The sequence below is a fragment of the Mustela erminea genome, chromosome 9 (assembly GCF_009829155.1).
Source record: "Mustela erminea isolate mMusErm1 chromosome 9, mMusErm1.Pri, whole genome shotgun sequence".
Taxonomy (NCBI): domain Eukaryota; kingdom Metazoa; phylum Chordata; class Mammalia; order Carnivora; family Mustelidae; genus Mustela; species Mustela erminea.
The window spans coordinates 110,900,853-110,925,341 of record NC_045622.1 but is presented as its reverse complement, the minus strand read 5'-3'; the positions used below and the strand labels follow the sequence as shown (position 1 = coordinate 110,925,341).

Sequence of the window (24,489 nt, the reverse complement as noted above, 5' to 3'; positions counted from 1 at the left end):
ATTTAATGCAAATTTAAAAATCATGAGGCTGAAAACTTACTTCATCGAACCTTCTGTCAGTCCCCATGACCAGAAGGTTGTTAAACTCTCTCTCCAAGACAGCGCGAGCCTGAAATCATAACAGAACAATGCCCCCAAACTCCCATCAGCCTCATCTGGAGGATGCCCGCGTACCACGGCTGCTTTTAAATGGAGAATTTTTAAAAAACCAACAACAACTCAAGGGCGAAAGCCTGGAACCACCCAGTGTACTTTAAGTCAGCGGTTTTAACGGGGAGTCATTTACGGGCCCTGGGAGGTGGGCATCCGTGGGCTCCTGGGACACCGGGTAACAAGTGTGCCGTGCGTGCTGCTGCTGGCGGGGAGGCTGAGGGACTGGGCAAGTACAACATTGTGTAGACAAACAGAAACATTCCTGATTCTCCAGTGAGCCCATGGGTCAAAAAGGAGGACACAGGGAAATGAGAAAGTTCCCAAGACCTCCGTCTGGTGGCATACTCGAGGGACAGTGTCCCTCTCCTCGGCCACTCTACAAGTAGCCGGTGTGGATGCGGGTCTCCCGGACACCATCTACTCCAGGACTCCTGCGTGTCCCAGGCCCGGGAAGGGCAAGCGGACGCGAGGAGCAGCTGGGGAGCACTGTGCGCTCTGAGCCAGCACGTGGCGGACGAGGCAGGGCGAGAGGAAGGGCTGGCCGGTGGAGCCCAGCGGTGGCTGGAGGGCAGGGTGCGGGCGTGGCCGCGTCACCTGCGTGTTCTGAGTTGGGATCTGCAGCAGGAGCGCCAGGGCGTTGGCGTCGAAGGTCTCGTCCAAGGCCATCAGCGCGCCGTGGACGCCGCTCTCGAGGAGATTGTTGGCGTATTCTTTGAGGCCGATCGACAGGATCCAGCGAATCACGCGATCGTTGCTCCAAACCAGTACATCTGCAGACAAGTGCAAGCAAGGCTCCAGGCGCCGCAGGAAGCTCTTTCCCGCGTCTGCCCCGCAACACGGGATCGAGACGCCCCCGCAGGCCCCAAGCCTCCAGCGCCTGACACGAGACGTGAGCCGCAGGGGCCTGGGGCACGGCCAGGTGGGCGCAAGGAGGGCTTCTGCCGCGCTCGCGTGCTGCTGTCCTGGCCTGTGGCTTGTCCGGTGGAGACCGTCCTACTGAAACTCACTCTGACTCGACCTGGGGGCAAGGAACTTAATACACACACCGAGTTTCTAGGGAATAAAAAGCGACGGGGGCCCAGGCTTCAGAAACCAAAAGGACACACAAGAATCCGAACACCCACTAGGTAGGCACGAGCTTGCCCTACAGACCCCGGATCTTCTGAAATACTGTCCTCCCATCAGAGGCGTGGGCCGCGGGCACTGTGGCTGGGCAGCTTGTGAATTCGACACAAACCCCTCATAATCTCAAAGGCTTTTAATTGTTGCATTTTAAAAGCAGAGAACCTGGAAGATATTCTCCAGCATATTAGAAACTGTGGGGGAAGATCTTATATTTATGCAAAGTAATAAACTATCACTTTTGCTCTAGCAGAGATCTAAAAATAGCCACCCTGTAAAAAAATACACCCAGAAGATCACCAGTTCCTTTCAAAGACCGCTTCCGTCAACTGTGAAAAGATTTAAGACGGAAATACAAAACACATGAAAGAGGTTCACATCTCTCATCTCCCACCTCCTTTTCTAGGTAAAAGGACAGACACACACACAGGCACAGCTGGTAAAATATTTAGAGATCATAACTGTATTTATATGTTAAATGCATTGTATTGCATGTGTTTAGGAGACAGACTGCAAATGTTAGCTAAAGGTTTTTCCTGTGATTCACAGTAACTCAATCATGGCTAGACTAGCCTTCCAATGGGCCACCTCCCCAACCATATCATTGTCTTTAATTTCTGTCTTACTAAAGACACGGGACGAAAACCGCACTTATGGGGACTGTGGTAGTAAGGATTACGTAAATCAAGCTCCATGCTTAGAGCTGGTCAACACGGCTCACCTGCTATTACCATTCTTAGTGATTCCTTTATACTGAAAATTGGGGGAGCCTTTACTTGGGAGCTTAATCGTTGCCACCTTATTTCCAAGCAAACAACTAGAGGTGCCCTGGGTGGGTAAGCTTCCCAGCAGAGGGGAGCACCTGCCGCCTCCCAGCCGAGCCCCCTTGTCCCCAGAACACCCCTCGGCCTATTTTCTACCCGAAATGCCTCTGCCCACGGCCGGCCCCAAGAAGAGGCTCTCCGTCCCGTCCTTAGGGCCTGACTACCACAGTAACCCCACGCTGCCCCCTCAGCGACGGGAGCAGAGCCACGCTGTGGTTCTCTTCCCGGCCCTTCAGGCCCTGGCTAGACAGCGGTGTTCGTCACGCTTGCGCCAAGCGGCACGCGGCACCCGCCCGTCTGCCTCCGCTCGGCTGCCATCCGGCCTCACGTCGCAGCCTTTCTGGACGAAGGAGGACCTGTGTCCTCACGACAGGAGAGATCGGAGGTCACAGGAAAAATGCTCACCTTGAGACCCTGACCTTACATCCCGATGTGAGCACAAGGCAACAGGCACAGAGGAGGGTCTTAGAGGCGCCCAGTCACCCCTCCTTTCTCTGTCATGATGCCGGACTAGCCTTCTCCACTTAGAGCCTTTCCTTACTTTTTTTAATTGCTTATTTTATTTATTTTCGGTCTCTTTTTAAAGTTTTGTTTTTGAGTAATCTCCACATCCATCGTGGGACTTGAACTCACAACCCCGAGATCAAGAGTCGCACACTCCGCTGACGGAGCCGGCTCGGTGCCCCTTGTAATTTTTTAACTTCTTTTTCTTTTTTTTTTTTTCTTCCTGTTTTTGTTTCTAAATAGGCAGTCACCAGGCTGTTAGCACCGCGGGAAGCAGCAGCTGCCCACATCCACGACACGCGATACACTTGCCTTTTATTTCATTCTGGCTTTCTTCTCTTTTCTTCTCCAGTTCTTTTCGGTCATAATTTAATCTCCGCAGGCACATGATTCCACACTGGAAACTGTTTCTATTGGGGGGAAAAAAAAGTGAGCCGTGGCAGCGGCGCGAGCTCCCGGAGCTAACGGGCAGGACTCCCTGCGGGCGCACCTGTGGAGGCTGTCCACCATCTTCAGCTGCCCCCGCAGGTCCTTCTTGGTCAGGTGGTCCAGCATGCGCGCGTCCACCAGGCACTCCATGAAGTAGCTCCGGTACTGCGCCAGGCCCAGGCTGGGCAGCCACTCATTGCCGATCCACTCGTGGTTCATGTCCCCGTAGGCCAGGGTCTGGTTGCAATAATTAAGCACATCAGTTCAGAAGAAAAGCCCCAGAAGAGGTCAGAAGGGTCATTCAAATAATCTTTAAATTGGATTTTCAATCTGTTACAGGTTCTCAAAGGCTAAACTGATAACATTTTTTTTATAATTTCAGAATAACTTGATCTCCTATTTACTCTTAAATTGTTAGTAACATTTTGTACAAAAGAAATTGTACCCTGAAAATTCTATGACTTGTGCTAATGAATTTAACATATTTACCAAAGTACAATAAAATGGTGACTATTGCATGCTGTCTCTCTGAGCTCGTCTTCATGTATAATGATACAACGACAAAGAACGATCACGGCTCATGAACAAGTTTGAAGGATCAATCCAAGTCTACTCAGTAAAAATCTCTCTGGCTGGCTTTCATTTTATTTTTAACACTTTGCTTTCTGTATTTCTTTAATAAAATAGGTTAATTTCAAAATCAACTTTTAAAACCACAGATTTGAATTAAAACACAGATGGAAAGAAGAGAGGAACATGGTAAGGCTGAGAGGAGAGAGAGTCAGGAGACACCCCCTCACCTCGCCGCCTAATTTGGTAAGTAAGACCCCGAGTCAAAGGACTGGCTCATGCGGACAGAGAAGCCTGGAAGCAGCAGTGTCACCCAATCCAACCAACATGAGAGGCCGTTCCACCCAAAAGCAGCACACACAGAACATTCTCCGACACAGAACAATCTCCACGTGTTCGGAGAGACTGAAATCATAACAAGTATATTTCCTCTGACCGCAAGTGAATTACATTAGAAATCCATAATAAAAAGACATCTAGAAAAGTCCCAAATATTTGGAACTAGCATACTTCCAAATAACCCATGTGTCAAAAGAAGAAATCACAAGGGAAACGGGAAAATATTTTGAACTAAATGAAAGTGAACGTGCAAGGAACACCTGGTTGGCCTTGGTCAGTGGAGTGTGCGACTTGATGTCGGGGTTGTAAGTTCAAGCCCGACACTGGGTGTATATAAAATGAAGAAGGTAAAACCTGGATCTTCATAAACATCACTGAGTGTGATTGAGAAGAAAGATATAAATCACCAACATCAAGAATGAAAGAGGGGGCATCAGTATAGACCCTACAGACACTGAAATGATAATATGGGAAAACTGTGGACAGCTGTAAGAAACCTGGATAAAACAGGCAAATTTCATGAAAGACATATCTATGAGAGCCACTCAGTAAGAAACAGGTGACCCGTGCCTGAATTGAACTTGTAGCTATAGACCACACACAAACACACAAGCGCACGTGCGCACATGCACATACTATGCCCATATGCTCGATCCCTACTCTAAATGCCTTCACTGGTGAACTCTACCAAACATTTATGAAAAAAGTACCAATTCCATACAAACTATTACAAAAATGTGAAGAAGGAATATCTAACTCATTCTACAAGAGTGGCATTTTCCTGACACTAAAATACACCAGACACATTTCAAGAAAACTACAGACCAATAAATATCCCTCACAGACACAGATGCAAATGTTTGTTAACAAAATGTTAGCAAAACAAATCAGTAATAAATTAAAAGAATAAGATATCATGACAAGTGGGGTTTATTCCAGGAACATAAGTTGGACCAATATTTGAAAAAATCAGAGAAATTCACTGTATCAAAGGACTAACATGAAGAACCACAGAAATGTGAGAAAGGTATGTGATCAAATCATCACTCATTCATGGAAACCTCTGCAACCCAGGTTTGGACGACAACTGCCTCAACTTGACAAAGGCTTCTAAAAAAATACAGAGCTGTCAGTATACTCAGTGGTAAAAGACTGAATGCATCTTCCCTACATTCAGGAACAAAGTTAAGGATGTCTACTCCCACCACTTTCACTCAACACTGTACTAGAACTCTCAGACATTGTGATAAGGCAAGAAAGAGAAATCAGAAGCATATGGGTTGGAAAAGAAATAAAACTGTCTTTATTTGCAGATGACTTGATGAGCAGTATTAGAAAAATACAGAGCAGGGGCACCTGGGTGGCTCAGGAGGTTAAGCCTCTGCCTTCACCTTGGGTCATGATCTCAGGGTCCTGGGATCGAACCCTGCATCGGGCTCTCTGCTCAGCAGGGAGCCTGCTTCCTCCTCTCTCTCTGCCTGCCTCTCTGCCTACCTGTGATCTCTCTCTGTCAGATAAATAAATAAAATCTTAAAAAAAAAAAATACAGAGCAGCTATCTGAACTAAAGTGAGTTTAACCAAGTTGCAGGATACAAGGTCAATATATGAAAGTGAACTGTATTTCTAAATACTAGAAATGAGCTAGAAATGGAGATTTTAAAAATGTGATCAAAACTCACGAAATCCTTTGGAATAAATCTAACAGGCTTATGTGCAAGATTTGTGCCATGAAAAAGACACTGATACATCGTAAGTATCCGCATCCACATCAGACAAAGGTACTGGGTGTTCTTCAGTCCTAGAAGACTAAGTGACCATCAGAATTCTGTAGTGCCTTACGGAATCCTTGGAAATGGTAACTCTCAACTACCACGGTGTCCCGGCTTGAAAATACAGCCTCTAATCTATTATTTACACCAAACAAGCTAAAAGAAACTAGTCAAATTACAACAGGAATTCTCAAATTCAGTAGGAAAAAACCTGTTTCACTACTGTCTAAATAACCATGAGCGAGAAAACCGGTAAACATTTTTGGAAAGTTGTCACAGTGTCATGCTTTTTCAGACCTAAGTTTAAGAGTGTGAATACTCCTCACTGCTTTCTCGCCTCTGTTTACGTATTCCTAATTGGACACAAAATGCAAAGAAATTTCTAAACAGACAATCCACGGGAGCAGAGCCTCCTTAATGTCGCTCCCCATTCCTCTAGCTCCACTTCTTCAGTGCTCAATGACACGAGCTCCCGGGGGAACCAGGCTCAAAGCCAGGGCGACCCACACCTCCCGGGTTGCCGTCACGTGTGCTGAAGAAGCAGGTGACAGGGATCTCTCTCGTGGTCAGGGACCACCTGGACTCAAGAGACTGTCTCGGCACAGGCTCTGTGTTTCCCAGTCCTGACATGACCACAAATACGGTTCAGCTTTGTAACCTCTGTGAAACGTGAGGGGCGATGCAGCTGTCCCCAGCAAGCAGCTCAGTTTCGCACAGACAGCACACTGATGCCACCTGCTAAGTGAAGGCGTCGACGACTTGACCACACCTTGGGTATTTTCCTGCCCTGGGTGCCAAGGGCATCTCAAACTGCCCCTGGGCTTTGGAGCTGGTGACTATGTAACAGCATGCGGAGGGCGCACTGTACGACTTCTGCCCTTGGCAGCAGGTGGCAGGTGCACCCAGGACGCCTCTTGGTCCTGCTCCCATCTCGACGAGGGATGGAGCGGAAACCGTCCTTGTTTATGCTGAAGACTGACGCTGGCTAATTCTGGCGTCACTGGCATGGCCCATCCTTGCTTATGTTTCCACTGCAAAGAGCAAACGTTCAGCTGGTTTAACTCACAAGTCACGCCCCAGTACAGAGAATCACATACCGAGGTGCTGTCAAAGTCCTTCTAACGAAAAACACTGACGTTTAAGCAATTACGAAATGCACCCTTTTTAATTCACTCATGGTCACTGCTGGCCCCGTGAAGGGACGTCTGAGCGGGCTAAATGATTAACGAGGATACTCATGGGGTAGCAGCCCAGAGCGCCCGACTCAAGCAGCTGGAGAGGGAGCGCACAGAGTACGCTAGCCACTCTCCTCTTCTGCTTTTTAAAAAAGTAACATCGGCTTGATTTTAGGAGCACAGCTAGAGGAAAACAGGTGTTTCAACCACCAACTGGAAATGAGGAAAATTCAGATTTAGGATTAGTTCAATTTTTTTCAGATATACCAGTATCCTTTTGAGATCCTCGAACATGACGCCATTAGTAAGAGCCCTGGGAAGAACCGCCCGGCCACACCCTCGCAGCCTCCCACGTGGTCCTACGATGGAACAGCCAGTCGGGCAGCCACAGTGCTAGAATCCCAGGCAGGGATCCACTGCTTTTACTCAAGCTGTCTCAGATCAGGGCTGCCGGACAGTCGCGAGAGAGATTTACGTGAGCCGAAGAACCAGAAAGCTGAAAATCCGAATGCACGTTTTGCAGGGAGAGGCTTGATTTCTGAGAATCCCATGAGTGAGACAACCTCTTGACCAGCACAGCAGCAGGACAGCCCAGACCAGCGCCCTGAGACACAGACAGGCGGGGATGGTCCCCGTGCCAAGTCTCATGCTGGGCACGCATCCCAGGGGCCGCCGAAGCCGCGGCACCCCGTCCGTGAGCCGCGTGCTCAACGGAGTCATCTAGGTTACAGAGTGAACCACCACGGTGCCACACAGGAAAGGTTCAAATTTGTCCATGAGACGTACTCTTTAAACCTATGCTTCACTCTGACTAACGCTTCTAAGTCATCAACAATATTCCGCACAAATTAAGATGTTAAAAATGTCAAGAAAAGTCAATTACAAGCTTTCACACTCCAGCTCTTTTGCTGCGGTACATATAGTGAAGAGGATATTATAGAGAGTCTCCAACCTGAGCCCAGCTTCCCTCCTCATCCTCCTGGTGTTACGAGGTTAGGAATGCAAAAGAACAGAACTATTAGTATTGGTGAGCTTAGCGATGCAGGCACATCGACGCTGTAGGGAAGGTGCGGAGTGACGTGAGAGAAAAAGTTAAAAAAAAAATCAAAGCATCATGCAAAACTCATGCAAAACCAACAATTCCAATTTCTCATGCAAAGAGCCAATTTCCCACTGCAAGCACCTCCATATAAGGAGAAAACTAGGGCCAGAACATGAAGACCGAGCGCCAAACTGAGGTCTCTCCTTAAAGGAGACGGGAATTACATCTAAAGAGGGCGAGTCTACTAATTTTAAGTTCCTGAAAAAAAATCTAAACTAGAATTCCATTTCACACATTTAACTAATACCTAGTGGAAATACTTATCGGAACAATTTAATGTGAAATGACAGTTTTGTTTCCCAAGGAAAAGCCAAGAACCGCGCCGTTCTTAGGTGGGGAGCACTGAGGGGAGGGCAAGCTCGGGGCTGTGACTGACCGTTTGTGGCGTGGCTGTGAGCGTTTCCATCTCTTCATGCGTTAACCAGACATTTCCCGTGGTCTAGGGTGACCCCAGTGACCAACCACATCCAGGGCAAGGGAAGCAGTGACAAAGAGGAAAGGTGGCAGACAGGTAAGCCTCAGGCAGGTAAGAGGAGCAGGCAGAGGCCAAGGCCATTCTTCTCACCTTCTCCTCTTAGATGCCCGCATGGAACAGGACAGAGCGTGACAACAAGCTCGCCCCGTCCGTGAAGACTAACCACACTGTCCCAACACTGAGTTGTCAGCAACCCAAGAACAGCCTACTGCTCCCTGAGCTTCGTCTGCCATGCCTCCTGCCTGAGGCGCGTCAACTATGACAACGGTACATTCTGCACTTCTGAAAACTGCATTCTCAACTAAGTCTCACTCGATACATCCACCATCTTGCCCAAACCACAACTGAGAGCCCGGTCTCCAGGTCTAGCTTTGGACTGTGGGACAATGGCCCCCAGCATGTGCTCCGCAGTGACTGGGCCACGTGGACGGGACCACCTCATCTGGGGAACCCGGGAGGCAGGGCCCAGGGCTGAGTGCGTTAAAAGGCATGTCCCAGGACTTCACGGAGCCAAAATACCGGCCCCACTGAAGCACTACAGCAGACCCGAGGCCTGTCAAAGTGCTGTGCCAGCCGCCAGGCCCCTCCGGAGCAGGCCGAACCCCGTCTCACGGTGCGGTCCCTCCCCGAGGAGGCTCGTCGTCTCTGCGCACTGCCTCCGTCCGTGAGCAGCGGCCTTCACTGGGCAATTCATAGACTCCAGGAAAACCTCCCTACACCTTCGTTTCTAGAAAGGGCGCTCTAACTGGAAACAAGCGGCCATGGGGACCCGGTCAGACGCTGTGACAGAGCGTCCCCGGCATGAAGCTCTCGGGGCCTCAGGGAGGGGCACAGGCCAACAGTTCATTGTGACTCAACCCCTAAGAGACAAGAGAAAACTTGCCAGCTGCAGCCCCTTCGGGTGCAAGGCGAGTGCCAGCCCCAAATCAGGCGCTAAGCTGCTGCGCGGAGGCTCCGTCGCGAGGCTCTTCTGTCTCCCGTCGGGTTTCCCCGCAGAGCAGACAAAGAGCTGAGCGGATGTGGAGAACCCGCACTTTACAGATGGGGATGGCCGCTCTGTGCCCCGGCAGCTGTCCGGGTTTTCGTTAGAGGAGTGTTGCCCACGCCATGAGGAGCCTCCGGTAGGACACTCGCAGGCTTTCCACGGGGAGCAGAAGCGCGAGCAGACAATGCTCGGCACCTGCACAGTCACTGGCTGCCACGAGCCCGGGGCCCCCGCGCCTACGGCTCCCTGGGCGGGCCAGTAAAACGGGGGTCGCAGGGCACATGGGGAATCGAAGCTCTGTCCCCTTCACTTTTGGTCAATTTATATTGAATTAGAGATAGTTACTCTCCTATGCTTTTAAAAATTCCTATTTCTGTATGGGAAAGCACAACAGCCAAGTGCTGTGAGAACGTTCCGTGAAGGACCCGTGAGCCACCCACCCGTCACCCGTTAGAAATTGCCGTGTTTGGGGAATAATAAGCCTTTAAGTCGGACCGTGGGGTCCGTCTGTGGGAGCTGGAGAGGCCACAGATCAGCGGGGCTGCCCCGTCTACAGACACGTACCGTTCTCGAGGTGGGAGGGGCTGACGGACTGGTCAGGGACATGATCTCCTGGATGGCCAGCCGCAGCTTGAGCCGGTGCAGCGGGTTGCTGATGCCGATCTCCCGCTGGATCTCTGTGTCCGACAGCGCGGACATGATGGCGCCGCTCTTCACGTTGGCTCGGCAGGCGGCCACGTACCAGGCGGGCATCCCGACCCACAGCTGGAGGCGAGACGCATTCGGGCCGCAAGGTCAGGCAGGGTGCACGGTCATGCGGGGAAAGGGCTCTACCCCGGATTAAAGGGAAGCCGTACCTCCAGCCAAACCACCACGGTCGGTCCATCCCACTGTGCGAAAGGCAAACCCTGTCTCCGGGCTTCCTCGAGCAATTCATGCCTGCGAATGACAAGAGATCTGGCATGAAAGACTCAGCGTGCACACACCGGCTGCGCCGAGGTGTCTGCAAGTATCCCCGGGCCACCTCCCGCGGAACGGAGGACTTCCCACCAGCGCTAGCCACGCCAGCGGTCCTCGGGTCCAAGGGAGGACAGTCAAGGGAATACCTGAATAAGGAGGAAAACTGGATAGGAGAGGAAGCTACAGGCGGGTTGGAGCCCAGGATCCCGTGGGAGGGCCCAAGGGCTCGGCAGGGACAGCATCACAGAGTCTCGCGGGAACGGTCAGATGTGGCCCGTAAGTTGCTGCTTCTTCTTCTTCTTTTTTTTTTTTTTAAAAGATTTTATTTATTTATTTGACAGAGAGAGATCACAAGCAGATGGAGAGGCAGGCAGAGAGAGAGAGAGGAGGAAGCAGGCTCCCTGCTGAGCAGAGAGCCCGATGTGGACTTGATCCCAGGACCCCGAGATCATGACCTGAGCCGAAGGCAGCAGCTTAATCCACTGAGCCACCCAGGCGCACCCCGGTAAGTTGCTTCTTCCGGTCCACCCTGCTGTTTAGGCTCACCGGGTGCTTGTAGGTTAAGGTGCCGGGTCACCCCGGGGTTTCGCCCGCAGGCTTCACAACCCAGAAAGCTGAAATCCCGAGCACGTGCACCGGCACACACAGGCAGACCGTGAGACTCCGGGAGCGGAGCCACGTCCCCCGGTGTCCCTGCAGCACCAGTTCTACGGCCCCCAACCGTGCCTTGCCCTTCCTAGCATCTTTACGAAGGGCTGTCTACTGATAACCTAGTTATGTAAGAGCCAACACAGCAATCTTTACGAATCTTATCTTACTTTTTTTGTGTTGTGTACTTCCAAGGCTTTCTGAAAGACACAGATTCTTCCTAAAAATGAAAAGCCTTGCAGAGGAGGTGGGGCTGGCCTGGGGCAGTTTACCCCACGTGCCTGCTCAGCTGGAGGCACTTTCAATCCCTAGGTCACTTTCAGTGTTATTTTTCTTTAGTAATTTCTGCAGTCCATATCAGTGAATCATTTATTTCTAAAGATACAGACAGACTCTTTGATATATTTAGTAGTATTAAACTTTCCCTGAGACTGTGAAATCCATGTAAAATTAAAGCTCAAACATTTCACATAAAATCTCAAGTACGTGTTCGACCCTCAGTCAACCGCGGGTCTCCTTGGAGTAGCAGGTACTGTAATTCCACAGGAATGATTACCCCAGAGGACGCAACAGATCTTTTTTTTCTTTCTTTAAAGTAAGCTCTGCGCCCAGCGTGGGGCTCGCTCGAACTCACCACCCGATCAAGAGTCACGCGCTCCACTGAGCCAGCCAGAGGCCCCAGAAGGCAACAAATCTTAATAGCATGGGGGGTGGGGGGTGAAGCCCGGCAACGTTTTCTAATTAGAATGAACAAAGCCGTTCATGAAAGAAGAAACGCAGGCCCCCGGGGCTGGGGTCACCCTGCCACACAGAGTCTCCCTAAAGAGGTCGGGGAGGGCCTCGCGGGCTGGGTCAGTCAGCAATGTGCTCAGTTAAATGCTGATTTCCATGTCCTAAGGACAAATCCTCACAGACAGCGGCTGTGTTTTACGAGATCTCTTACAGAAGACGAGCAAGCCCTCCAAGCAACACGTGCAGGTCCCTTCTGGCCGGCGGGAGCCCTTTCAGATGCCTGCCCACTCACGAAACCCACGGGACAGCGACCGCACCGGGGCACTTGGCCACACTTTGTCTTTTAGTAAGAAACGGATACTCGGAGCACCCGGATAGGTCAGTCCGTGGAGTGTGGGACTCTGGATCTCAGGGTGGTGACTTCAAGCCCCACACTGGACGTGGAGTCTCTTTTGGAAAAAAAAGAAAATCAGAAATAGATATTCATTGTCGACAAAGACTGTAGGGTTAAAAACGGTCCGTGAATCCCATGAGCTGGCGGCTGGTGCACATGACTCTGACTTTGCCAGCACCTTCGTCCTGGCAGCGGCCATTTGTGCAGGCAAAGCCCTTTCTAGTGCGGACGTGCTTCGAGCTCAGCCCCATGGTCTTGCTGAGACTGCGATGAGGCAGGGCAGGCAGGACCGTGCAGCAAAGGGACGCAGAGGCCAGCAGGAAGGCGGGGCTCCTGCCGGGTGGCTGGGCCAGGCCTCCCCAACACCGCACGGCCCAGAAGACTAAACTCCAAGCAGACCCAGGCGGGACACTTGCACCCCGTCCCTCTTGCAGGGGTGAGTGCTCCCCCACCACGTGAAGCAGGCCTCCCACCCGCGCGAGGAGGACACGGAGCCCCCAGACGCCGTGCTGCCGGGAAGGGCACGCCAGGACACCTGGGCCAGCTCCATTACCGCCTGCCACACACCTCGGTGAGCAGGCACACCCCTTCCCTGCCAGCCCTAGGAGCTGTGCTTCTCTCACGGGCCACCAAAAAAGGCCTACTGCCCACTGTGCACACTGCCCACCTCCGTCCTTTGTGGCCGCTGTAAATTCAGTGGCCGTGTGGACCCTACAGACTTGCGCGTCGCTCTACTAAGCAGCGGAACCCGCTGGTGTCCTCCTCCTGTACCGCGACTAGAGAGAAGCACCATCGGTAAGAGTCCACCGGAGGGAAACCAGGGACTCTTATACAGGTCAGTTTCCCAGAACATGAAACTCTTCTGCCTTGAGTTCCGGAGCCTCAAACACAACCCTGGAGGCGGTGGGACTCCGGAGTGATCAGGGCTTCTCTGCACCGGACTCTGCTGAAGACACCACGGAGAAAGCTCGTCTGGCTTCTGCTGTCAGTTCCTTCCTAAACTTTCTGACACCGCCTTCCCTGCTGCTGCTGTGTCCTCCTCCGTGTACAGCCTGGGAGCCCAGCCGGGGGGGAAAGGGGGCCTGCCCCCGCCGCGGAGGAAGACGGGAGACGCGCTGTGCCCACCACCGATCCGGCAGGCCGCGTGGTGCGGGGGGACTTAGTTGGGACCGCATTTCCCTGAGGGACCAAACTCTAGACCCACACTGATTTTCCAAACGCCTGCTCTCAGTAAACTGAGACCGAACGCAGCCCAACCTTACGAGAGTTGCAAGAGAAAGACATTCAGAAATCTGCTCACTTCTACGGGGAGCAGGCGCAAGTATGAGAGAAGTCACATAACCTGGGGTAGAGGACACGTGGTTTTAGACATAAACACAACAGTAAAGTCACCTTTCCTACCAAGACGTGTGTGAGCCTTTGCTCGGCAGACGCTGCATGACAGCAGGCGTCGGGCTTCATCTTTCAGAGCCCGGCGCCCTGGCCGCTCTGGCACCTCGGATGCAGGCCCATGGGGCCCTGCCCTCCCGCCACGGCTCCCCCAGCCCGCAGAGCACCACTCTCGAAAATCCGCGGATAATTTCTCCCTAAAAACTACTCCCAGCCTACAGCTGCCCAGGAGCCTTACCAACGACCTAAACAGTTAACACATATTTTATGCGTCATGTATTGTAGGTGGCATTCTCTAATAAACCAAGCTTAAGAAAAGGTTAAGAATCAACGAAGAAAATATATCTACAGGGGTGCCGGGCTGGCTCAGTCATTAGGCGTCTGCCTTTGACTCAGGTCATGATCCTAGAACCCTGGGACTGAGCCCCCCACAGGGCTCCCTGCTTGGCACAAAGCCTGCTTCTGCCTCTCCCACTTCCCTGCTTGCTCCCTCTCACCCTGTCTCTCTGTTAAATAAATAGTATCTTCAAAAAAAAAAAAAATAGAAAAGAAAAAAAATACATGTACAGTGCTACAATGTATTTTAAAAAAAAAAGTCTGCATATAAGTGGACCTGCACAATTCAAAACCATGTTGTTCGAGCGTCTACTGTACATTCTAGAACTTGCCATGAGTGACAACAGAGTACGGACAATGACCCACTTTTCAATACTCAGTTGCAGCTATGACAGCACAGAACCAAATCCATCAACCGCAACATCTCGACTCCAGAGAAGCCTGCACACACGCGCACACGCTTGCACACACAGCGCGTGCCACGTATTTGGCCACGTACTTGAGCACACCTCCTGACAGCGACAAAATAAATGCGGGAAACAGAGGAACTGGCCAGCTCAGGCTCCTTCCGATCTATGTGAAATACACATTCCTGGGAGCCGTGGGGTGGGACAGCCAGAGGGCACTGCCACAAATCTTGCTGTTTTCATTACGGAAAGTGTAAGGACGTGAAATAGAACACATCAGCAAAATCTAAGGGACAGAATTTTCCTAGCATGGTTCCAGGAGCAAAAGGCCTTGTTTCAATATTAAATTTCACAGCGCCAAGTGGCAACTACCCAAGTTATTTTAAAACATTTTTATACAGTTCAAACATAGCAACATTCAGATCAGACCACTGGTAAGCGGTTTCTACAGATTTCCATTCCCAGAGAACCAAGACTGAGTATTCCTATAGTATGATGAGCAGTAACAAAATACAGCATTTCACCTGAAATACAGTCCACAGTGTGTCAGTCAAGGTCATTATTATGATTTGTGAAAAGAAAACTAAAATGAAGTGCATTTCACCAAAGAGAAGCCGCCTGGCAGCTCCAGGACTGAAGGGGAGCCAGCTGCGGTTGGAGGGGGTCCCATGGGCTCTGGTGGGACCGTACAGCCACAGGCTCCGGACCAGCGCTGGCTCTCAGGGTGGCCGAGGGCGGCCACACGCCTCTCCTGCTGTCAAGCTCACCGCAGAGCCTGCCGAGTCCTGCCTCTCACCGTCGGCTCTGTCTTCCTCCTGGGCTCCCCCCTCTCCGCCCGGCTACACTACACTCTCCCTCTGCCTGTGAAGAGTGCCGGCTTCGGTTTTCAGGCGCGACGTGCTCCTGCCCTGTGGGTCATCCACTTAGCTCTGGTCTGGGACACGGTGAGCCCAACACAACCTGCTCTGGATGGGAAAGTCCCAGAGCAGCGAGCCCACGCCGTGCCTCCGCGCCCCCTTCTGCGGCCGCAGCTCCCTGGCAGGACACTGTCCCCGCTCTTATCACCTGGTCCCAGAATCGAGACAATTTAGAACTGACGTGTGACAATAAACTACAAAACCGAGAGTCTATTCAGGATAAAAATTCAGACTCTCCTGGGGAAGGAAGAAGGACAGCACGGCGAGGACCTTCCGACAGATGACAAGTGCGGACAGTGAATTCTGAGGGCCGGAGCCGCTCGCACGGTCACGTGTGTCTTGGTTGAGACCGCCCCATGGAGAGTCACGGAGACGCAGACGGCGCGCCCTGGGAGCACGGGAGGGGAGTGCTCCCCTCGCTTGCACGGAGGGGGACGACGCGGAGGCGCAAGACAGACGCCCCACGGCTCTCCCAGAGCCCCCGACCGACGCGAGCCAGAGCTGCGGTTCACAGTCCAGGGCTGCGAGGCCGAGCCCCAGGTGCACAGCACGAGACACCCCGGCCAGAGAGTTCCAGAGGTGGTCTGGGAGTCCACGCGGGTCCTTCCCCAACTCTGTCCGAGCTCTACCACCTCCAGGAAGGACTGTCTGAGAGAGGCCTTCAGGGCACCTTCTTGGACAGAACACGCACAGCTGGCCGGTACATCTAACAAACAACCAGTGGTTAAAAAGCAGGCACAAGTGCAAGCGGCTCAGTGAGGTGGCAGACTGGGGGCGCCCGGGTGGCTCAGTCGTCAAATGTCTGCCTTCGGCTCAGGTCATGATCCCAGGGTCTTAGGATCGAGCCCAGCATCGGGCTCCCTGCTGGGCGGGGTGGGGGTGGGGGTGGGGGCCTGGTTTTCCCTCTCCCACTCCCCCTACTGTGTTCCCTCTCTCGCTGTGTCTGTCAAATAAATAAATAAAATCTTTAAAGAAAGAGAGACGACAGACTGCAAACTACTTACTTTTTTTGAAGTTTACGGTTTTTTTCAGCCTGTCCTCCTAGTTTGCCGAGTCCCAGGGCGTCCTGAGAGGAGTTTTCCGTCTCCGAAGCAGCAGCTGTGGGGAAGCAGAGGGACTGAAACACCGAGAGGAACCAACGTGGCCACGTGCGGGCCCTTCCCGGTGGGGGGAGCGCGGCGGCAGCAGGGCGTGCGCGGCTCCGAGGGCGCCTCCGATGGGCTGGATGCCAGAGCCGTCGGGGCCCAAACCCACAAGCACACGCCATGAGCCACCGGCTCCCGCGACAGGCACCGCAAGGAGCGCCCCGGCCACCCACCTGGTCCCGTGGGCTCCTTGCCGACGTGGCCGGGACGGCCCTTCTCCTTCTTGCCGAACAGCCGGCCGATGGAGGACTTGATGCCCTTCTTCCTGGGGGCCTTGTGCAGCGAGTCCTGGCTGCTGCTGCTGCTGCTGGGGTTGCTCACAGGCCCGTCCTGGGAGCCCGTGGAGCTGGGGACAGGAAAGGGTCTGTGACAAGCGCTCAGCACAGCACACCACTGTGCGCACAACCTACACACCCCGCGTTTTCAACACTCCTTCAAGCGTCATGGCAGCACCTGCAGCGCCGTGTTCACAAGTGTGAGAAGCACGAGCTCCTGTGAACGCTCCCCGGGAGGCCGGCACGCGAGTCCCTGGGAGGTGACGGTCCCAAGCCACAGGGGCTCAAGAAGGTGCTTCCTGCAGACGCCAGCCCCGCCACCCCTCGGGAGCCCCCAGCACCTCCCCGAGCAGGCCCTTCCTGGTGGCAAGCAAAGTGGGGGAGCGGGCCGGGGCGGGGGGCGGCGCACAGAGGTGTGCACAGCGCTCCCTGACACCACCTGGCATGGAACGGAAATGCACCCAGGCTCATCGGGGACGGGGAGCAAAGCAGCGGAGCAGCTATCGGAGAGGCCCGGGGCGAGGACAGTGCGGGGCTCTTGGTGGCCCAGAAGGGCCCAGAGCACCACCGACAAAAGGGCCTGTCGGGAGCGTGCCGTGTGCTGGCACAGGCCCCATCCGAAACAGAAGGTTCTCCAGGGCCGGTGGGCAGACTCTGAAGAAATGAAGTCGTCCTCCAAGTTTAGCCCCTTTCTTTCTAAACAGACTTGGGCACAAACAGCCACGTGTCCCCGGCCCGATTTCCACACGGCTCTCCAAGCTCCCACAGGGGTCCCAAGGACATCATTTACACAAACTCCACTCGATTCACTGATATTTCTTTAAAATCATCATTCTGACCTTTTTTTCTCCCCCAGGAAAAGATCAAAGATTTCTTAAAACTGCAAACTACGGCCCGAGAGTGCTGCCCGTGGGGAGAGCCGCGCCCGCGCGCGTCTTACTTTCTAACGTCCCTGATGTCCTCGTGGCTGGCCGTGTGCAGTGCTCCTTTGTGCAGCCTGTCTAGGCGGAGGGATCTCGGGGAGCAGGGGGGGGATGTTTCACATTTTATCGTTGCCTTGTCATCTCGTACCTCTTCCCGGGAAGCCGGCAACTGCGGGGGAGACGGGGGAGACCAGTGAGTGAGAACCCGCCGCGAGGCATCGCGCAGGCCGCACGTGCGCACATGACCTTAGTGCCAACCGGGGCTGGGCTGTGGAGTGGTCCTGCTTACGAGTAGCCCTGGGACACGCCCCGCCTGCCTGTGAGTGCCGCGTGCAGCACAGGCCGGGCGCTCCTCTCCCTGAGGCCCCTGCAGCTCGCGCCCTCCCTCCCCCGAACCCTGCGCTGCCACAAGGACAGCCACCGACGGAGACAGGAGCCACGCCCCAAACCAGGTCCGTATGAACGTGGCCAGCCGGGGGGAGCTCTCCCTGACGGAGTGCTCAGGAGCAACAGCGTTCATCCCAGTGCCAGTCAAACCAAGAACGCTGCCACGCAGCACTGACCAGAGCTTCCCGTTGTGGGGGTAAAGGAAATAGCCTGTACCATGATCCATCATTTCTAGTAATGACGCAAACCTCAGAGTCCCTAAGGTCAAGTTCAAGGTGAACAGGCACCCACCCTCCCCGCCACATGGGCCTGGCCCCTGTCTTTGGGGGGGACTAGGTTGTAACCTGAATGTATGCGCAGCTTAGAGACAGCCTGTTCCGCCCAGCGGGGACGCTAGGCTGCTGTCACGACAAGAAGAACCCCTTCAGACTCCCCGTGTCTTTTTCTGAGCTGCACCTGTGCGGCCTCAGGCAGGAAGGCAGGGCTGCAGTCTGGCCAGCTCTCTAGCCCCACCGGGGTCCTGGCAGGGCTCGTGTACACAGATCTGGGCTTTGGGACTGGCTAAGGCACAGCTGGGTCTCATGAGACACGCATGGCAAACCCCTGTGTGAGACTGGGGCAGCAGAGGGTGCCTTGTAACAGGACCTCTGCAGCCGCAGGAGCTCAGGGACACCCACGGGCGCCGGCGCGGAGCAGAGCTGAGCTCAGGGAAGACACAGCCATAATGAACAGCTGGATGAGCCCCGCGCCCTCTCCTGAATTCCCATCACAGTCATCAGACAACAAAAAGGGGTCTTAACTGGTTAGATATAAACAACATAAAACTTAGCAGGGACAGATGACAGGAACAGGGAAAGATTTCAAATTCAGGTTAAAGCAGTGATTTGTAAAAAACTAAAACAAAAACAAAACAACAACAACAAAAAAGAACAGGATCGGGAGAGAGACATTCTGGGCTGTGCGGACGATGCGGCCAGTGGAGACACGGTTCCGAGTGCCAGCCCACGCCGTGCCACGGTCGGGGCCACACGGCAAGACCCGGCTGGGCCTGCCCTCCCTCAGCACCCCCAGAGGAAGCACACCCTGCCCACCACTGGGGCCCAGCACACTTGCACCTCCAGGCCGCTGCAGTGTCAGCTAGAACGGGGAGGTTCCAGGAGAGCCGGAGGTCAGCCCGGCATGCACCAACCACGAGCAGCAGCAGGAGGGCCCCGGGCACAGTGCACGCTGGCCCTGTCTGTGTGACCCGGTACTCTGCATGTAACACCCTCCCAAACCCTCTGAATAAGGCCCTCCAAGAAGCAGTGCGTGGGCTCGAGGGACCACAAGCCAACAGGAGCCACTGCCCTGCCTGAGGGTTCAGCAGCATGCCCCCTCTTCCATTGGAAAGTCTTGCTCCCAAGAAAACTGCGAAGGCAAGCTGGCAGACTCAGGCTGTGCTGGGCTTGGCTCCGGTGTGGGCCCCCGATCTCTGCAGACCGCGCTCACACGGGCCCAGTCTGTGGCTGGGTCAGGGAGCAGGATCCCATCATCATCCTCGCGTTAACAGGAGAGAGAGCAGGGCACCCACACCACACCTGAGTCACAAGCCATCATGACAGAGCTGGCCCTTGAACCCAGGAGTGTCACTAAATGGCCACACCTGTCCGCCCAGCAGAGAGGCTCCCCTGGCTGCCGCCCAGCTCCCAACACTGAGGCCCCAACCCTGCAGAGGCGTGGCCCTGGCAGTGCACGGCCCGGCGGGTTTGGGTTCGGGGTGCACACAGTCCAGGGAGCAAAGCACGACAGTTACAAGGAAGACACTCTGGTCAAGGGATCTGTCCCCTGATGCGCTGTACTTTCTCTAAGACTGGGGAGACACAACCTGCGGTCCCCTGTACATAGAAGCCCTAAGCCCTGTGCGGGCCGGGTGGTGGGCAAACCCGCGCGGCACTGCGGCCCCAGCCCGGGACTCCACACCTGGGAAGTGGGGTCATGACACAACCTATGCCTCCCGGGGCTTTGTGTGAGGGCGGCCGGCTCACGGAGCTCCCGGTGCAGCCTGGCACACGGCGGGGGCTCCCTGAGTGCTGCAGCCACAGTCGCGGATGCCAGCGGCGCGAGTCTAAAGCCTATGGCTCTGTTTCACTAGTTTCTTTTTGAAAACTATCATGTCCGGGGTGCCTGGGGGCTCCGTCGGTGAAGCGCGTGCCTCTGCCCCAGGTCATAATCTCGGAGTCCCAGGATCGAGTCCCGCATCGGGCTCCTTGCTCAGCGGGGAGCCTGCTGCTCCCCCTGTGCGCGAGCTCGCTCTGTCTCTGACGAATAAGTAAGTAAAATCTTCACAAACCAAACCATCATGTCTGGTGGAGCTAAGTACGCAGCGAGCAGGAGACACCCACGCGGCACCGGCGACCACCCCGGTCTGGTGCGGTGCCCTGTGAGAACCAGCTGGGCCCCGAGGGCGAACCGACGCAGGCTGCAGCGCTGTGGGCCCCGCGCTCCCTGGGACATGCTCCTGGGCAGGGCGCACACTGTTTCACGGGTCACAGACAAACAGAGGAACGTTCAACTACTAAAAATTTTACCTTTCTACGATGTTTCCTTAAATCACTAGGCTGACAGAGGCATGCAAAGAAATGAAGAGAAATCAGATTTACTGCACACGCTGAAGCTAAAAATTCAAGGACCAGAACAGGCAAACATATTAAAAAAATAACAGATCAGATATAAGCGAGTTGAGACTTGTTTAGATCAATGTAACTGGAAATAGAACTTCTTTTCACCATAAATTTAAACATAATAGGTTATTCAAGATTTACTAGAGAAACGCTATAAATTCTTCCACGGTAAATTACCGTGGAAGAATTTAACGGTAACACACACCCCTGATTAAAGTGTGAGCCCTTGTGTAACACGGGGACCGCCCTGCCATCTGTTCTAAACTGGTCTTGAGTTTGTTTTCCTTACTGAAAAGCGCGCTGCACTTCTACAGTGTGAACCCCACGGCGCAGCTCCTGCCCACCTCCTCCAGCACCCGGCGAACCCACTCTCCGGCAGCACCTGCGGGACCTTCACGTAGAATCCTCACCTAGCACTGATTTCAAGCTTCTCGAAAGTGAGAGCGTTGTTTAGAGCAGGGTGCCCTGTGCCGAGAAACACCGGCGTAACAGCAGGGGGCCCGCTGCCTTCTGTGATTCCGTATCCAATGTGGACAACAGCCTACGAAGGCAGAGCGCACGCTGCTCGGGAAGCTGACGAGACTTGTAGTCACATATGAGCATCAAAACAGGACTGCGTGCTGTTCGGGTCAGGCTGCCAATCAATCATTCCCTGCTTATTGCCTTAGCTCTTTATATAAGAAACACTTCGTTTACGAGGCAGCTCTGAGTAAAACACTCCAGATTCACCTGCACCGTGCCCTTTCCCACATCTACTATGCAGTGACATGCTAAGGAAAATGTATCCCTGTTGCGGGAAAGAAAAACCCCACTATCTCATGAGAAATGACGACAAAGAAGAAACCATACCCATGAGCCATGACTGAGCGCGTGTACACACACACACACACACACACACATGCGCACAGACACACACATTGTGGACCGCAGGGTCACTGCCACCCGAGCATGCTGGGGAGGGCGTTACGGCACGGGGCTGGGTGGACCGAACCCCGGCTGAGGTGGGAGACCGAGGTCTGCCCTCACAGTGAAAACCAAACCAAAGGATGGTACCAGACATCAAAACCAGCCACGGACTGTCAGCCAGCATACAAAAGCACAAAAATGGGGGCAAAAGAAGCATAACTATTTTCTACAACCACCCTTACAAATGCCCTGGAAGGAAGCATGAAACCACAAATAAAACCCTCAAAGAGTTTAAAATATGAGCTAATTAGCTAACGATGTGAAAAATAAAGACAGCAGGTGAGACACCACGAGGTGGACTCGTCAGCACGGCAGATGCCACTACAGGGATTCACGGCTCATTCAATTACACGCTGGTAACGATGCAGCTAACGATAAAAACGGACAGAGAGTCTGACAGACAGAAGTGCGATCGAAGAGCAGAACGCTGTGAATGTGATTCCATGTGGGAAAGAGGCTCGCGCTCATGAGACCCAAGCCACGCAGGAAAGTTATCAAAGGTACTTCAGAGCTGCACACTTGTCACCAAAAACCGTAGGGTCACAGTCTTTCCAGACCCTGATGAGCACAGACGCCCTGGGACCTCCCAAGGGCACCGCGGTGTGTGGCTCGTGGTGTGGCCATCCGTGCCTCATGCACAGAGCTGGCATCAAGCACGCGGTCCAGTGCGTCATTGAAAGAACCAATTTAAGGTTTCTTTTTTGACTGAATGTCCTATACTCTCCACTTCGGCACCTCTAATGCAAAGGACAGCAGTGACCTCTCTGTAAGTGTGTTACATGCTATGGAGACTATTCATATTACTTCGGTAAAACTGTCTATTCCTAGAAAATAATAATTTTCCCCTTGGAGCTGCTGCGCCCGGCACAGGCCTACGTTGTCCAAAGTTGCGCCAGTAAAAGCCCTGATGGGCTCACGACGACACGCTAGGCCGGTCATCGAAATGCCACAATTAACGGGTCCCTGTGCTGAGTGATTACATACTGGCCAGTCTAAAATGTCTCGAGCCTCTGAACGTAACAAGTGAACCTGATTTCCCTCTGGGACAAGACGCCCAACCAAGGCACCTCTGCCGAGTCTGAGGCTGAACTCGGGGGCTGGGGCGGGGGGGGGCGCAGCCGGCAGAAGGGTCGGCAAAACTCACCAGCGTCATGACCCCCAGTCTGTCCACCTCCCTGGCGGGGCTGTGTGGGCCCCTTCGCGGAGTGGAGCGCCCGCTGTGCGGAGGGGACGGGCCTGTGAGCGTGGATGTGGGGTGTGGGGTTGCGGCACCCCCAGACCGGAACCGGCCCGGGCTGTCTGAAGTGCTGCTGCCCACCTGGCTCGCAATCTCTTCCGCCCGCTGCTCGGTGCTCTCCTTCTCTTCCTGGATCAGCCTGGAACGAAAGCAGAAGCCTGTGGTCAGCCCCTCGCCAGCGAGCGCGTCGGCCCCACAGATCTAGGCCCGCGTCGAGCGTGTACCCGTCAGAAGATTCCAGAACAGCTGCTCTAACAGTAACGTCTTAGTACGCGCCATTTCAGGGCACGACCAAGTCAACCTTCCACGGAGTCCCACAGGGCTGCTTCCCGCCACGCGGGTCTCATTCTACTCGCGCACGCGGACACCCCAATGGGGCCCGCTGGCACTCTCCTCCCGCACGAGGGCTACGTGAACCTTATTCTTAGAGCACAGCCATGTGTTTACAGCTCAGAGTCCTCAAATGGAAGTCGGGAACTGACGCAGCTGAGGGAAGAACTCACGAGGCAATCGGGAGTCCCCACTCAGGGGTCTGCGTTGGATGGAAAGCTGGAGCTGGATTTTTTTTTTAAAGGCTGAATTCAAACAAAAGTCTTATTTGATGGAGTTTTGGACCAGCCTCCTCTGAGTTTCTGGATTCCCGTCAACTCTGCTCTGCTGATGTGGAACTCAGGGTGAGCGCTCCTCGCCCCTCACGTACGACTCGTCGGTGAACGGCAGTGTCCGTACGTGACTGCGTGAGTTATTATCTAACGCTAACACGCAGTGTCCCCACAGGAACCTTTCCGATGACAGCTCCACTTATGTACCCTGAAAACATTTTATTACGGGTAACAAGTCGGTGGACAGACCCGACCACTGGCATCGGTAAGACCCCTTGCACCTGGGCCCGGGCTCCCCCCACTTCTCCCTTCCAGGCGGACGGGGAAAGGCTTTGGCGCTGAGCCAGTCGGCACGCAGCCGGCACCCGTCCTTCCCGCTTCGGAGCCGGCCGCTCTTCCCTGTTTCTCCCACTAACATTTCTGTCCAGCTCCGCTGTCCGCGGGCAGGAATGTGACCCGGAGCTGCTGCAGGACACACACACACAGGAGCTGTCAGGGCCCCTGGGCACAGTGGCAGCCTCCCACGCCCCAGCCTCCATCACCGCAGAGGCCAGGCTTGGGTCCCTTTCCCGTGGGCCCAGGGCTCTGTCAAGACACTACGATAACGGCTAAGAGCATTTCTAAGGAAAAGACCCTTGAAATAGCGGAAGACTGGAAGAACTATATCCTCCGGCCTCTCACGTTCTACGAAGCACCACTGCTGACCCGTTCCATTTGTTTAATGCAGCAAACTGCAAGCTCGAATGGGAACCTGCTGGCCTGCAAACCTGGGCTTTTCTGCTCTGTTCAGGCGGCTGAGTGACACAAGCTGGCCATCTCTGGGCGGGGGACGTGAGAGTGGCGGGCGGACACCACCCTGCACCCCGTCCACACGGGCTGCAGAGTTAGGGGACTCGCAGCAGGTAGAGAAGCGGCTCCCCCCTCACCTGCGGCTGCACGTCTCACTCTCCCCTCGCCCGTGCACTGAGCTCGGATGTTCCGAAGCAGCCCGGTCTCCTGCCCCGTGAAGGACCCCAGCTGCTTCTCCATGAGGGCACCAGGCCAGCCCCCTTCTCCCGCTCGT

The 24,489-nt window shown here is 54.1% G+C and overlaps 1 protein-coding gene across 3 annotated transcripts in view; it reads right to left on the bottom strand.

The window, feature by feature from the left end:
* Positions 1–24,489, bottom strand: part of PPFIA1 (PTPRF interacting protein alpha 1) — a 73,476-nt gene that overhangs the window by 5,932 nt on the left and 43,055 nt on the right. For 2 of the 3 annotated variants that reach the window (XM_032360197.1, XM_032360196.1), the window contains exons 16-25: positions 22,732–22,963; positions 17,592–17,743; positions 16,550–16,722; positions 16,236–16,329; positions 10,306–10,387; positions 10,013–10,213; positions 3,094–3,269; positions 2,916–3,013; positions 748–923; positions 41–109 (exon numbers count right to left, since the gene is read on the bottom strand). In XM_032360197.1, the coding sequence (XP_032216088.1) occupies positions 41–109; positions 748–923; positions 2,916–3,013; positions 3,094–3,269; positions 10,013–10,213; positions 10,306–10,387; positions 16,236–16,329; positions 16,550–16,722; positions 17,592–17,743; positions 22,732–22,963 (1,453 nt within the window). Of the gene's footprint in view, positions 1–40; positions 110–747; positions 924–2,915; positions 3,014–3,093; positions 3,270–7,838; positions 7,866–8,364; positions 8,428–10,012; positions 10,214–10,305; positions 10,388–16,235; positions 16,330–16,549; positions 16,723–17,591; positions 17,744–20,528; positions 20,559–22,731; positions 22,964–24,489 lie in introns of all 3 variants that reach the window. The other variant, XM_032360195.1, reaches the window with a different exon arrangement.